The 14,771-nt window shown below is 40.1% G+C and overlaps 1 protein-coding gene across 3 annotated transcripts; it reads right to left on the reverse strand.

Annotated features, from left to right (window-relative positions):
- Positions 1-149: 149 nt before the first annotated feature.
- Positions 150-14,468, reverse strand: LOC309718970 (uncharacterized protein; the record flags this gene model as incomplete). Of its 3 annotated transcripts, none has more annotated exons than XM_082554668.1 (8): positions 150-573; positions 726-845; positions 2,685-2,814; positions 3,426-4,381; positions 5,902-6,027; positions 6,666-6,798; positions 8,297-8,359; positions 13,976-14,468. In XM_082554668.1, the coding sequence occupies 8 exons, from the start codon at positions 14,466-14,468 to the stop codon at positions 396-398; spliced, it is 2,199 nt and encodes a 732-aa protein (XP_082410794.1). In that variant the 3' UTR covers positions 150-395. The 3 variants fall into 3 exon arrangements, with proteins under 3 accessions (XP_082410794.1, XP_082410793.1, XP_082410795.1); XM_082554667.1 differs by having other exon boundaries at positions 5,893-6,027; XM_082554669.1 differs by lacking the exon at positions 8,297-8,359 and having other exon boundaries at positions 5,893-6,027.
- Positions 14,469-14,771: the final 303 nt, after the last annotated feature.

The following is a 14,771-nucleotide window of genomic DNA, read 5'->3' on the forward strand; positions in this document are numbered from 1 at the left end:
TTAAAATGTTGAATTCTTCCTTTACTGACTCAATGCTTTTCCATGATTTGGTGGGTTTGTAGCTTTAATCTTTATCTCTTTATTCTAGTTTTTTCCCTCACTGAGTCATACAATATACAGTGCAGATGACAGAGTGAATTTAAAATCAATTCAAAATCAAACAGAAACAATAAAATGATTTAATTATGTTTTCATTCCACAATCCAATCATTTGCAAGTCCACATGCAAACGCTAACTTACATTTATAAGAATGTAATTACATTTATAAGACCATACTTTGCTAGTCGAGGGCCTTACTTCTTAAAATGCTGCAATTTTCCACCATCAGGGAGAAAGAGCAAAGCCTGCGTGAAATCTAAAGCTTATAACATTTATTGTTACTGCACATAGCAGCTTATTCTACAGTCATAATATCAGCTCCGCTTTCTAGCCTCAGGCATCGCTTATAAAGGCGAACAGGAATCCCTCTTTTTCTGTCAGTGCCTGAAATTCGCACCCCAGCAGAGTCTTTTTCCTCTATCTTCTTAAGCACTTGATGTAGGTCAGAGGCTTTAGTGAAGCCTCTAGAACAGCTAGGGAAAAAGACATAAAAATATCAGCAAGAGAACTCAGCACAGTAATCTGTTACAGGCAAACTGAGTGAACATATTAGACAAGGGGCTGGTACTGCTTTAACCGAAAAGTGTTAGAGATTAATGCGAATAAGCATATTGGAGCTTAAAACCTTTTTTTGCCGTGGCATTTTTCCTCGTTTGGCAGTGTAAAGCAATGCTGAGAGACGAAATGCAGCATGAGAGAATGCAGAATGCTTGGTCGCTTGAGGCTTTCAATCTGAACAGCCAAGCTGTAAAATTGACAAAAAGGACAAGTGACAAGTTAATTCTTGTATGTAAGGCAATAAGATCACTTGTAGGAAACCAGTTAGACATACAGTAGAGCAAGAAAATTTTCAGAAAGGGAATAATATCATTTATATCTCTCCACGTGTGATCTCAGAGATATAGGTTTAAAAAAAAAACATTACATTTTTATAAATAGTTATGAAGAAAAATACTGTATTCCTACCATGTAGTAGGCAGCAAAGTCCATAATCCAATATAAACATATCAAATATCATATTAAAACCATGAATGTATGCACACTGTGCCTTATTCTAACAAGAAATGACATACCTCGATCCAGGCATGCTTTTATTGTATTGGCAATGTGTTTGGGATTATCGTCATGATGACAAATGAAACCATTACCAATCAGAGGGTACTGCATGGCGGATCAAATTCTGTCCATACATTTTGGTGTTTGTGATTTCATGAATTAACCTCCATGTGGAAATATGTTGAGATTTGGCGAAAAGTGCTTTGGTAATCACCTTGTTGGTGCGAAAATGCTTTTTTTAGTCCTGCTAAACTGGGTTATCTTTGAAGATTTTCATTAATAGAAATGGGAAAAATGTTACTCACAAGTGGTCTAAAGATACCACTTAAAATTGATTCTTTCTAAGTGTTCTGTTATATGTAGTCACAACACCTGCTCAAAAGTATTCTTCAAGACCATTTAAAAAAAATTTAAGTTTGATTCCTTGGCACAAAACAAAAAGAAATAAGTGGTGGCTCAAGACTGTTCCACGGTAAGTATTTTTTGGCTGCTCCCTGTCCACATGTCACCCACATTGGGTAGGATTCCCTTTCTGGTGTAAACCCAAAGGGAATCTTGCCTGCAACTGAAGTTAAACCATAATCTTTTAGTTTATAAATAAACAAATACTTGGTATTGGAAAATATGCATCTTACAGTGTGCCGTCCCTCCTGCCATCACAGAAAATGTGGACTCTGATGGAGACAGAGTTACAGCTATTTCCAGTATTGCAACAGCAACGCAGTACTTATTTTGGATGGTTTCCTATTTTAACCAATATTATAGTTCCACTGGTCTTTAATGATACCGCTGCTACAGTCATTAGATTATCGGGGTGATTTCGGTTGAATTAATTCACAGCTGTGTAAGGCTCGTATTTCCTTAACCTCATTTGACGGTGTCATAACGCTAATTCCAGGGATAAGATTACTGGTGTATTAAATAAAACAATCGTGAATGAAGTAATTCCCAAGCTGTGAAGCTAGGATTACTTTTTAATGTGTTGACATCGTAAATTTTTTTCATGATTATTTATCTGTTCTACAGCCATAAACAGCAGCAGAACAGGGGGCAATCTTATTAAGGGGCAATTTGGTTAAACTCAGTACCTCCTTACATTTCATGCCTTTATCACCTCCTGCTCCCGCCTGGACCACTGAAATGCTGTCCTAGCTCGTCTGCCTATTTGAGCCATGTTCAGAACTCCCACATCACCCCCACCCTCATGTGCCTCCACTGGCTCCCAGTCAAGTCCTACAGCTTGCAGAAGAAATACTGCTCCTCACCTAAGTCCTGGTTTTTAACTTCTGTGTGTAAAATGACCTTCGGCCCAGTAGAAATCAGATTTATAATTATTATTATTTAATCATTAATAAACCTTTATTAAAAAACACATTGTCCAGTCTTTGATCGGGGCAGCTAACTTCCTTTGTAAAATAGGCCGCCTGAATACGCCTGAATGCTGCATAGGTGTATAACATACAATTATGTGAACATAGAACATGCAAAACATAATGCAACACTTATGTCATATAAATAAAATTGTTACCGGCTGGTGCAGTCACAGTGATAGGCGGTCTTCGACTCCATGTTCTGGAGGCCATATCTTTTTTTCAAAGGAGGGATTTTGAATTTACAGTAGTCCAGATGTTTGAGGCTTTCACACAGGAGCTGGCTATCTACAGGAGCAAAAATATGTGCATATATATTTATGAGTGTACTCAGATTTCTTTACAGAACTGGGTATATTTGCTGGTTACTGATGCTGCTATTTTCTAGTAAAGATTAGCCCTCTTTTTTTGGCATTTGTAATTTGTAGTCAGCAACAATGATGATTAGCATTCTGTCCCATCGGTAACGACAGCTAATAACACAGCTAAGCATCCTGGTAATTATTAATAGAATAATATCCTGAACTTCTTCTTTAAACACATACATTTCTCTGTTGAGCTACAATCAAACTGCTCATGTGGAAAACTAACTGATATACTAACAAATAAAAATAGCCTTGACAGTCATTCAACTCACTACCTTGCATACTTTCTAACCTCCCCTCTTGAGTATATTTTGTAATTAATAACTCAATCCCATTAATATTACAATTAAAATTAAATATAATAATTTGGATTGATCCAGAAGAACATGAATGTTTCCAACCAAAGTGAAAAATGACTAATTTTAAAAGCAACTAAAATATTAAATTGCATTTCAGATGCTCAAAATTAAAGAAAGAGGAAAATCAATGGCTTAACTTGCAGCTATAGCCCTGTCAGCAGCTGTACGCACTCACCTGTTATCTTATGCAACATTTTACTTTGTTTAAGGCTTCTCTCTGTATGGGTGCTTTGGGCTGTGGTGCTACCTGTGAGCCCCTGGTTTGAGTTATTCATTAGCAGATAGGAGTGCACCTGCTTTTGTGGCTCATCATCCTTATTAAGCGGGGCTGCTGTTTTTAGTTTTGCTGCAATGGGTGTTGCAAAAGTAGCCGTTATCAAAGTGTTTGATGTGAGTGTATTTGTTGTCTTTTCAACACCCAGTGTAGTCACTTTGATTGGTAATCTGTCCGTAGTTGTTTTCATATGAGATTTTGTTTCTCGTTCCAAACAGCTTTCACAGCCTGACTGAAAAGCATCACCCCTCACACGCTTCCTGTGTCCACAGCAGCCGTTTCTCTTGATAACGTCCTTGTGACTTTTGTTGGTTTTGGTCACTGTGGCTGTTGTTTGGTGCGGCTGAAGTTCTGGCATCTGTGTTAAAGATGATGGTGCTGTAGATGAACTCTGCAGATCAGAATTTGAGCTGAGCTGTGGTGAATCTCGGCGTCTCAGTGTGGAGTAATCTGACAGGCCCACTTTGATATGCTGGCTTTTCTCGCTTTCTTTACTCTGTAAGCTACTTTTAGAAATCTTTAAAAGACCTGTTTCCACTGACGAAGCAGTGGCGTGTGCCTTTGATGTTGGAGGCAACTGTGAAGGTGCTGCTCCATGAGGTTTATGGCGTCTTCTGCATCCTCTTGCTTTTGTCCGTCTGCGGTGGAAAGTGTCTCCTCTGGGTGGGTCTCTGAATCTACACTGATGCTGAGTTTTAGATGACTTTCTGCGAGGGGGGCTTTGAGTTACATGCTGCTCCTTGTTACTTGGTAACTTGTTGGTGTCAGTGTCCGCATATTTTTGCTCAGCATCAGAGGTGTTGTAGGGGAGGGGGCTTTTGAAGACAGCATATGGAGCTTCTTTGGCTACTTTGCACCTATAGAGAGAGTACAAAGACTTGTTACAACAAAAGAACGTAAAGGAGAACCATTTTCAAAACGTTAAAAAAACATTCTGCTCAGCACATTTCTTATCATTTCTTATTTTCTTACTTTACTTAAATAGATCCTAGCTTTTGAGGAAGATAACGATAGTGACACAGTGGAAATTAAAGACCTACTGGCAGAGTTTAAGGCATGTTAATACAAGCTGCAGAAGTGCATCTGCCACTCAGGCTTCCAAAGCAACCATACCAACACTGTTCACAGAACAACCCCTTTTCTATGGTACTGAGCAACTGTTGTGTCTAATACAGTTTTTCTCAAATGTTAAAACACAAAAGCCAATCCTGTAACCCAAATGACCAGTAGTCTAAACACATTTACTAAATGTAGCCACCATATTCCAGTACCATAAACACATGTCACATGAAGACACAATTCACAAAACACAACCCTCTGTACTCATAAATCTAAACACATTTTTCCTTGCTAAAACACATGTTGCAAAACAACTCTGCTCATATCCTCAAATGAAAGCCCATGTGATGCAAAATGCTTGCCACAGTCACCAATCTTTGAACACAGGGAACACACCTGGCGTCATTCACTACACACAATGACTCAAAATTGAAGACACTTGTTGCTAATGCTGTACCCACATGTAAAAGCAAGTTCAGAGTGCACAGTATGCTGAAGGTTCCAAACAAACACAATGGATGAAGGCAGAGTCAGGGGAAGAGGAATTTGATGCAGAGGAGGGAGAAGAGCTGGCCCTGGAAGAAGAGGAGCAGGCCAATGAGGAAGAGGAGTTCAAATGAGAGGAGGAAGAGGAGCGACCAATGAGGAAGAGGAGAAGGCCAACATGGGAGAGGAGAAGGTCCAGGAGGGAGAGCAAGACAACCTCGCACCATCATTACAGACGAGATGCGAGCAACAGCTCAGCGACATGATGCCGCACAGTGATTGTGGTGTGTGTGTGGTGTGAATAACGTAAATAAAAAAACTTCACACCCTGTTCATGTTTTCAAGATTACTGTTGTGTGCAATAGATTCTGTTTTTGCATTGAGTTGTGTTACAGTAGTGTACGTACATGCAGGATTTTCTATAGATTTATACTACTCATATGAAACTCACAAATCTAAATGCCTAATCCTCTGCAGAGATCTACGACGATCCGTTACTGTATAGTTTCTAAAATATGCATTGGCAGTTATGAAACAAAGAACCTTCTCACAAATTGAGCATTGTGTTTTCAATTGTTTTGCTGTAGTGTGTAATGCTGTGTATAGTGTTTACAGTTTTGACAGCTTCGAGCTGCTCTCTTGGTGTGGGAGTTTGAGTTTTGCAGTGGGAAGGTGTGGTTGTGTTTATGTAGCTTTAGAGAAGGGTGTTGTGTTTGGACATTGGGGGACCTGGTGGTAACGTTTGTGAAATGTGTTTTAGCATTTGAGAAAAACTGTAATATGCAGTCAAAGTATCAAGCAACAGTGTCTGTGCCTCTCTTACATCCCCCACCAGTACATCTCAGTGCACCGCCTCTGCTGCTTGAGCTCAAAGCAGGGAATCCGGAGGATGTTGAAGAAGCTGTAGCCTACCATATTAGAAAAGCTATCATTCACGTCCAGAAGGCACTGTCGAAACCTAGTTAGAGGCAGAAAAAAGAACGAGGTGAGTCAAAGTTCAAAAAGCAGTCCAGTCAATAAACACACGAATGGCAAGTGTTTCGTCATGTTTGACTATTCCCAAACATTTTATAACCACATCCGTGTGCTTCTTTGGGATGAACACCAAAAAGTACACACAGACTTGTCAAGACTGGATGATTTTACAAAATAAAATCACAGCACATACATAATATGTATAAGGAATGGAATGCCCTCCAAATACTGCAGAGCAGCGTGTTCACTCTTGAAATCAGTTTATCTGGAGGGGTGAGCGCAGTGATGCATTTATTACCCCTTTATAAACAGTTATGTCACATGGCCCCGGGCTCGTCTACTTAAATCGGTTTGCGTTTACTGGCACCCTGCCAACATGACACAATAGGAACTTTCCTCCGAGTTTATTAGTCGGAAGTTTAAGAAGGCATTAATACTGATAAATTCAGCCTCTGAGCAAATCTGCCTTTACCTGACTTTCCATGCCAGCCAGGGCAGTATGTGGAGATGTCAGGGGGTGGAAAGTGAATTAGTGGTTGCAGGAGTTTCCCTTGAGGCGATGAATACTTGGAATCCTGCCTCTGTGTTAAAGATGCCCGGTGGGTGTGTTCTGATGCTCACCTTTGGTCACACTCACAGTGTGAGACGGTGAAGAGGTTGCGGTTGAACACTCCATAATTCACCGTAAAGGCCGGGATGATCTGCAGGCAGTGGTCGTGCTCACGGCAGCATCTGTCTGTACCCTCAAACATCCCTGTGTGCAGGATTTAATCACACATCAAAGGGCACTTTGCTTGGAAGCAAAGCTTTTTTTCAAGCAAAAGATCACATACCTGATTTGAAAGAAAAAGCTGCAGACTTCAAAGGCAGTTATTTGAAAATTAAAAATGTATGGGTCACAAGATTTTCAATTAAATTAAAAACAAAACAAAACCCTGAGCCACATCTTTTTGATGTGACTATCATATAAAAATATCAAGCACCTCTTAATTAGATGTTTGGAATCTAAGTATATGAGTGATTATTTTGGGGAGAGGGTAAAACAGCTATATCACATTTTATAGTTAAAAAACAAAAAGAAATCCATTATTCTTATATTGGCATCTAAGGGTGATAAACATGATAAACAAAGGGCACAATCTGGCCTGAGATTTGACTCAGTATAGGTTTACATAGCAAAGGTTATCGACTATGAGGCCATCTGATGTACTCCTATGTGGGAGTCATACCTGCATACGTGCTGATAAGAGTGTTTGATAAAAATAATGTCTATTTTGTTCTGTCCTATACCATCTCAGTTTACAGTTTTTCTCAGTTGCTTTGGTGCATTTCTCACAACAGAATTAAACTTTGCACAATAGTTAGTTCAACCTCCACAACATGTAGTCGTTTTGGCACAACCTTGTGGCGGTTTCATGCTCATTTCGTCCAAAGGCAAATGCCTTTGGACATGAAGCAGTTGAGTAAGTACAAATATCTAAAGAATGGTCACTTTTGACTTGCTATTCATCACTATCTCCTTGCTTTTATCATGAATATCACAATTATTTATACTTGTACCGGCTGAATAGTCATTGTCCTTACAACTAATAGTCTTCATTTCATTGCTTGTGTCAGTGCACTCAAAATTGTTGAACATCTTGTCAAACAATTTGTACACCCATTTTGAAAACCCTATTTTTAAGGAGTTTCCATGAAAATCTCCATAAATTACTTTTCTCAGGTGAACCTTATCTCACACTAATGAAAATTGGTGTGTGTTACTCTTACTTGCAACCAATGAAAAGCCTCTTCTACCCAGTCACAGGTGAATCGCGTTACAGTATCCCCTACTCTACAAGTATATATATATAATATAAACCAACAGACAGGATTGGCATGAGGTGCATACTGAAGCTACAAAACTGCAGAACATGGAACGTCAGCCTTGTGGAAGAGGGGTGAGGATCAGTGGAGGACAAAACCGGGTAAGAAGAGGCCAACCACATAGACACGTTCCTGACGAAATCAGGGCAACACTTGTGGATCATGTGATAAACCATGGCCTCACAATGGCCGAGGCTGGTCGAAGGGTGCAGCCAAATGTTGGGAGAACTACTGTAAGTTCTATTATTCAGACATTTTGTTGGGAAAACAGGTGAGCATACTGTAATGTAGTTATTCAGCACAAACTAATTTGCTCTGCACTTTCATAGTCATACAGGAGACTTGCATTAGGACATGACCTTATAGATCTTTACATATATACGTACTGTAACTGAAGCGCAGACTTGGCCCAGGTGTGGCATAGTGTGCTGTGGTACAATACAGTAATGCTGTAAAGAAAGGAGTTTTGAATGATAGTCCTGTAACAATTACTGTAAGCATGTTTGCGCTTACAGTTTTTCTCAGTCGATTTGGTGCGTTTCTCAGATCAGAATTGAAATTCTCATAACTATTAGTTCAACCTCCACAACACTCAGTCATTTGTGCACATCATAGTAGCAATTTCTCCTCCCTCTGAACAAACTGCAAATGATTTTGGACATGAATCAGTTGCTTCCATACATTTCCCTGCTGCTTTCTGACATTTCCATTTGCTTATGTCATGTCAGTCAAAAGTAATCATACCTATGGATGCTGAATAGTCGTTCCCAATAAAACTAATAGTCATACATCCATTGCTTGAGTCATCACACACAAAATTGTTGAACTAGTTATCACATGCCAAATATTGGCCATCTGTCAAGCAAATCCTATACCTTTCTGTATCATTTTTCCTGGAAATGTCTCCGAAATTGAACAATTGATCTCAGGTGAATTACAGCTGTCACTCATGAGGAGGCGTGTGAAAGTTTAGGTATGCAGGTATGCAAACAGTAATACACTGTACTGTACTGTGCCATCTCAGACACATCACATGTTACTGTACTGTATTTGCAATTTCACAAAAAGTTCACTCTGCACCACATAGGATTGTAAGACAACCTCGCGGAGGCGGAAGAGGGCCCCTTTTTACCCCACAGCAAGAAGAAGCCATTTGTGCAATGGTCATTGCAAACAATGCAATAAAGCTGAGAGAAATACAAAGCGCTGTCATAGAGAATTACACGGTATTTGGCAATATTGAATCTGTTTCAATTTCAACAATTGACAGAGTACTCAAGAAAAATGAAATCCACATGAAGCAATTGTATAAAGTGCCATTTGAACGAAACAGTGACAGGGTGAAGGAGATCCGTCACCAGTATGTGCAGGTAAAGCTGGTCTTCTATGTTCTGCACTGCAAACTGTTTTACAGTACTTCGTAGTTTCATGCAGTACACTTGCAATTCCACAGCACATACTCTACAATGTGTTTTACCAAATGCATGCATACTGTTTGTTACTGTACACAGGCATATTGTGACATTGCATTTCTGTCTCTCTCTAAAGCGTGTACTGGAGCTGGAAGCCAGGGAAACACTGCACACATTCATATATGTTGATGAGGCAGGTTTCAATCTGGCCAAAGGCAGAAGGCGTGGAAGGAATCTCATTGGACAGAGGGCAACCACTGAAGTCCCTGGTCAGCGCGGAGGGAATATTACCATGTGTGCAGCCATCTCAGACAACGGCGTCCTCACCCATATCCCCCTTCTTGGTCCATACAATACCCAACATCTCCTGACATTTTTAGACACTCTTTACAGGGACCTAGTCCCTGAGAATGAGAGAGGTGGAGGCCAACTCAGCAAGTATGTTGTTGTCTGGGATAATGTCCGTTTTCACCACTCCCATCAGGTCAGAGAGTGGTTTGCAGCACATGACAGAATTCTGGTTGAATATCTCCCTCCATATTCCCCATTCCTTAATCCAATTGAGGAGTTTTTCTCTGCCTGGAGGTGGAAAGTTTATGACCGGCATCCACATGAGCAAATGGCCCTGCTAGCAGCCATGGATGCAGCATGTGACGACATCACAGCAGGGTCCTGCAGAGGATGGATTCGCCACTCTAGGAGATACTTTCCTCGCTGCATTGCGAGGGATAACATCTGTTGTGATGTAGATGAAAATATGTGGCCAGACAGACAGGAACGTCTGGATGTGCCAGAATGATTTACTGTACTGTTACATGTGCTGTTTATTGTTCACATTAGTGCACAACTCTACCAAATGGGTGATTTTATGTTTACATGTATTCTACAGTGAACAAGTGACTGTAGCATATTTTTCTTTTGCACAATTCTGTAGGATTACAGTTTTTTACAGCCGCTAGGACACATTTTACAATACTTAGGTCACTTTTGCAAAACTCTTCACACAATTCTCCTAACTGACCTTCAGCTTGGCAAAGCAGTTCATTTCACATTCAAAATGCACTACAACTACCAAAACACTTTATTCAGGTCTCAAATAAACTCATTCTTCCAGAACACTAGCAAAGGTTGACAGCCAACAAACACACTTTGTCACCCACAAAACAATGACCTAAAAAACACTAACAACATATAGCATGACACAGTGTTTTCTTGTGTAAAACAAGGACACATCTGTTTAGAATTTCAATATATGTTACTGGAATGAATCAGACATCATGCAGAATTCATTAATATTTGTTTATGTATTTTTATTTTTTTGCACTAAGTAATCCCAAAATACAAGAATTTGTATACACACCATCCACTGATACACATACAATAGTAATGCTATTCTACTCGGTCTTCTCCATTTGGCCACAGGTTCTCATCCACATCACATCTTATGCCATCTAGGGCAATACACCTAGGAAAGAATCTTCTGGCATGCCAGAATTGAAGGAGTTGAAAAATTGAAGGAGTAACACCTGTGTAGATGTTCATCTACAATGAGAATAAGCTGTGGCTGGTTAAACTGCATTTTTAGATTTAAAATATGTTTCAATAAAATATTGCTGTTGAATTTTGCTGTCTTTTTAAGTTTTGCATTGTGTTATTGTTTTGGCCATAAGTTTAACAGTTTTGAAAACAGTATGTAAGTATATGCAAAATGTCCTGTACGTACAAAGATTTTTGGCAGTTGTTGTGTCTGAGTGAGAAAATAATTCATGAAATTTGAGAGATGTAGTCATTGAATGCATTTTGTGCCAAAACAATGATAACTGATCCTCAGTTTGGCCCACATAGACTTCTGTTGTGCTCACTGTGTGAGGAGTTTTGCAAAAGTGACCTAAGTATTGAGAAATGTGTCCTAGCGTCTGTAAAAAACTGTAATCAATCAATCAATCAACCAATCAATCTTTATTTATAAAGCACTTTTCATACAGAAAAAATGTAGCACAAAGTGCTTTACATAGTTAAAAGCAGCCCACCCCACCCTCCAACTCACTCCCCACACTCTCAATACACATATATCCCCCCACCCACACACACATACACACACGCGCACACTTAAAGAGTAAAAATTGGGCTGGGCTCGCATGAGCCAAGTGAGGAAACATTATAACAGAGAGCGGTCTGCACCGGGAGCCGGTCACAGACCGTAGCCTCCGGGCTGGGCACACAGCAGGAGGGAGGCCAAGGAGCCCCCCAACCAGGCTGAGAGGACCCCAGAGACCCAGCAGCCACGGTCAATAACAGCCCCGGTGCAGAGAGCGCCCTCCGAGGAAACACTGGAGATATGACGCAATACGATATATACAGGGTAAAATGATAAAATAAATAAGAACAGGATACAATATAAATATAAATATAAATAGAGTAAGAAGATTAAAAAATGAATAAGAATAAAATCAAAAAATATTAGGTAAATCCTAAATTAATAATAGAATAACAGGATAGAATAAATAAGCATAAAAAATAAATAAACGCTAAGTAAAAGCTAAATTAAAAAGGTGGGTCTTGAGCCTGTTCTTAAAAACATGTACGTTCTCTGCGGCCCTGAGCTCCTCCGGCAGGCTGTTCCACAGACGAGGACCATACCACTGAAAAGCTGCCTCTCCGTGAGTATGTGTCCTGACTTTAGGGACAATCAAAAGGCCAGTACCAGAGGACCTCAGGGTCCGCGAGGGTTCATATGGTAAAAGCAGATCTGAGAGATAAGAAGGCCCAAGACCATTAAGACATTTAAAAACCAATAAAAGAACTTTAAAATCGATCCTGAAACACACGGGGAGCCAGTGCAGCGATTCTAAAACCGGTGTAATGTGGGCCCGCCCTCTGGTCTTCGTCAGCACACGAGCTGCCGAGTTTTGCAAGAGTTGTAAAGTTGAAATATTCTTCTTAGGAAGACCAGAGAGCAGGGCATTACAGTAATCAATGCGACTGGTAATAAAAGCATGCATCAGCCCGAGAGAGAATAGAGCGGACTCTGGCTATATTTTTTAGATGATAAAATCCAATTTTGGTTACATATTTAACATGTGGGATAAAACCAAGCTCAGAGTCAAAAATAACACCCAGGTTTTTCACTTGTAGCGAAGGACATAGTGAAAATGCCTCTAATTTAGACAAGAGTTTCTCTCTCTGAGCCTCAGGACCGACAATTAAAACTTCAGTCTTGTCCTGGTTAAGCTGTAAAAGTAATTACAAACACTTCTACACAATGGAAATGTGAAACGTACGTATTCAGTGTCTCAGTTACTCCCAAGACTCCCATAACATCTACAGTGACTTTACTGCACATTTCAGATGGCTGTACAGGTAGGCCATAGTGCTGTCGTCAGCATTTTCAGATGTCACCAATTGTTTTTGCAATGGGAAACACTGAAATTATAAACTGTCATAGTGGAAACATGACAATGCCATTTGACTATCTTGTTCATAAAGATGGTGTCAAGACTTTTCATTTTGATGGCACTGACAGTTTCATTGACATGGATACTTGCTTTTGAGGTATGGATAATCAATTCTGTGCATGTGACGTGCTTTTGCAGGCTATCCACTAGGTTTTGCAGTTTGCACTAATTGTTTTGGGAAATGCACTAACTGCTGTGCAAATGTTAATGGTGTTCTGAGGAACGCACCAAAGCGACTGAGAAAAACTGTAATTTTCCTTTACAATTTATGGTTTTCAACATGCCATGCATGCTGTCCAGACTTGACATGTCATTGGGAAGCACCTACAAAGAAATCCGTCACAATGAGAACATGTTCAAACCATTTGATTTTGTGACCAAAGGTGCTGGTGTAATGACTTGTAATTGTGACAGCCCTGACACTTTGATATAAGTACTTGCTTTTGATGAATATATTATCTGTTTTGATTAAGGGACTTGCTTTTGAAGCATTGACTACTTATTTTGAGCTACTGACTTGCTTTTGAACAACTGACTTTTCTTTTTGATGAAGTGACTCACTTTTGCAAGTTATCCACCATGTTTTGCGGTTTGCACTAATTGTTTTGAGAAGAGCCTTAGTAGTGGTGCAGAGATCAATTCTGTTGTGAGAAATGCACCAAAGCAACTGAGAAAAACTGTAATGATCTCAGCCTAGCTAAAAGTTGCCAGGGTCCAGCACTGTGGAGCTGCCCTGCTGGACAAACTAGGAAATGGCATTATTTCTGAATTACTACAAGCATTTTTGACTGTATTGTGTTCTGCAAAAGAAATAGGTTTCCCCTTTTGAATAAGGGAGAAGCCAGAAGTAGCTTTAATTGGGACATAGTGGTCAGTAATATAAGCCGAAGTGAGTTTCATTTTATTCTCATTTCAATTTAAATCCTTATTGCTATCAGTGAGAACACTTTCTGGTATGTCTAGAAAATGACAGGGATATTAGTTCTTTTAATTGAGGTGATTTTAGCGACAAGCAGCTTGAGAGGTTTGGATTTTAAATGTTCTTTCACGAGGCTTTCTGTAAGCACTGCTGGAGATTACAAACACCAGGGAACTACAACTCACTTGTCTCCTCTTATCGCCAAAGTCCTCGAAAACCTCAAACAGGCCAAATATGTTTTAATCACAAAGTCAGAAAACCAGAATTCAGCAGTCTCACCTAATTCTTCATATCCGTCCGCCGTACTTCCACTGCCGCACCACAACGTGCCCGGGAAGATCCAGGCGCGTTTTCTCCGAGCTTTTCTCTCTGTCTCATCTGTTCTTGTGCGTATGGTGAGCTGTGACGCACTGGAAGCTTCGAGGTGAGCGCAGTCGGCTTTCTGCAGCGCCAATAATATGCTGCTGATATTAAACCCATAGCTTACCTCTTGACCACGTGTGTTGCTTGTCTTGCAGAGACTGTGATATCTTTCTGTCATCTGTGGACTGAGGTTTACTGTGCATGTTACCAGTCTCATATCTTGGGACCAGATGGTGAGGTACAAGGAGCGCACGCCGACTGTGTCTTCGTGCAGAAAGGAAATACGCGTCTGTACGTTACCACGAATCGATGTAAAACAGTAGAGACCCGGTCCGACCATATCTTGTGCTTTTGATAAAATGATTGCTGATAAGAAGTAAAAAAACTGAAGTACACATCTGCTTTTCATCTCAAAGTATTGGGTCTATAGTCGGTCCGGTTTAAGATACTGAAGTTAAAAATGATGACAGTGTATTTGTAGTCCAGTCAGCTTAAAGGCATCTGTCCCTGAAGAAACATTCGAGAAGTAAGGTTGAAGTTCATAGGGTCTTTATAATGCCCCTCCGATGCTGAGAAACTTGATACTCAATTTCGTGCTTGCGTTTGAGGGTGTGTACTTGTACACCTATCCTAGTGAAGACCAGATGAGGACACGTTGGTAAAATGATCCCTTCAAAGAGAAAGCGCTTAGAAGCAAGTTTATCATAGTTAA

Source organism: Aulonocara stuartgranti (assembly GCF_965226115.1).
Source record: "Aulonocara stuartgranti genome assembly, chromosome: 12".
NCBI classification, from domain to species: Eukaryota; Metazoa; Chordata; class Actinopteri; order Cichliformes; family Cichlidae; genus Aulonocara; species Aulonocara stuartgranti.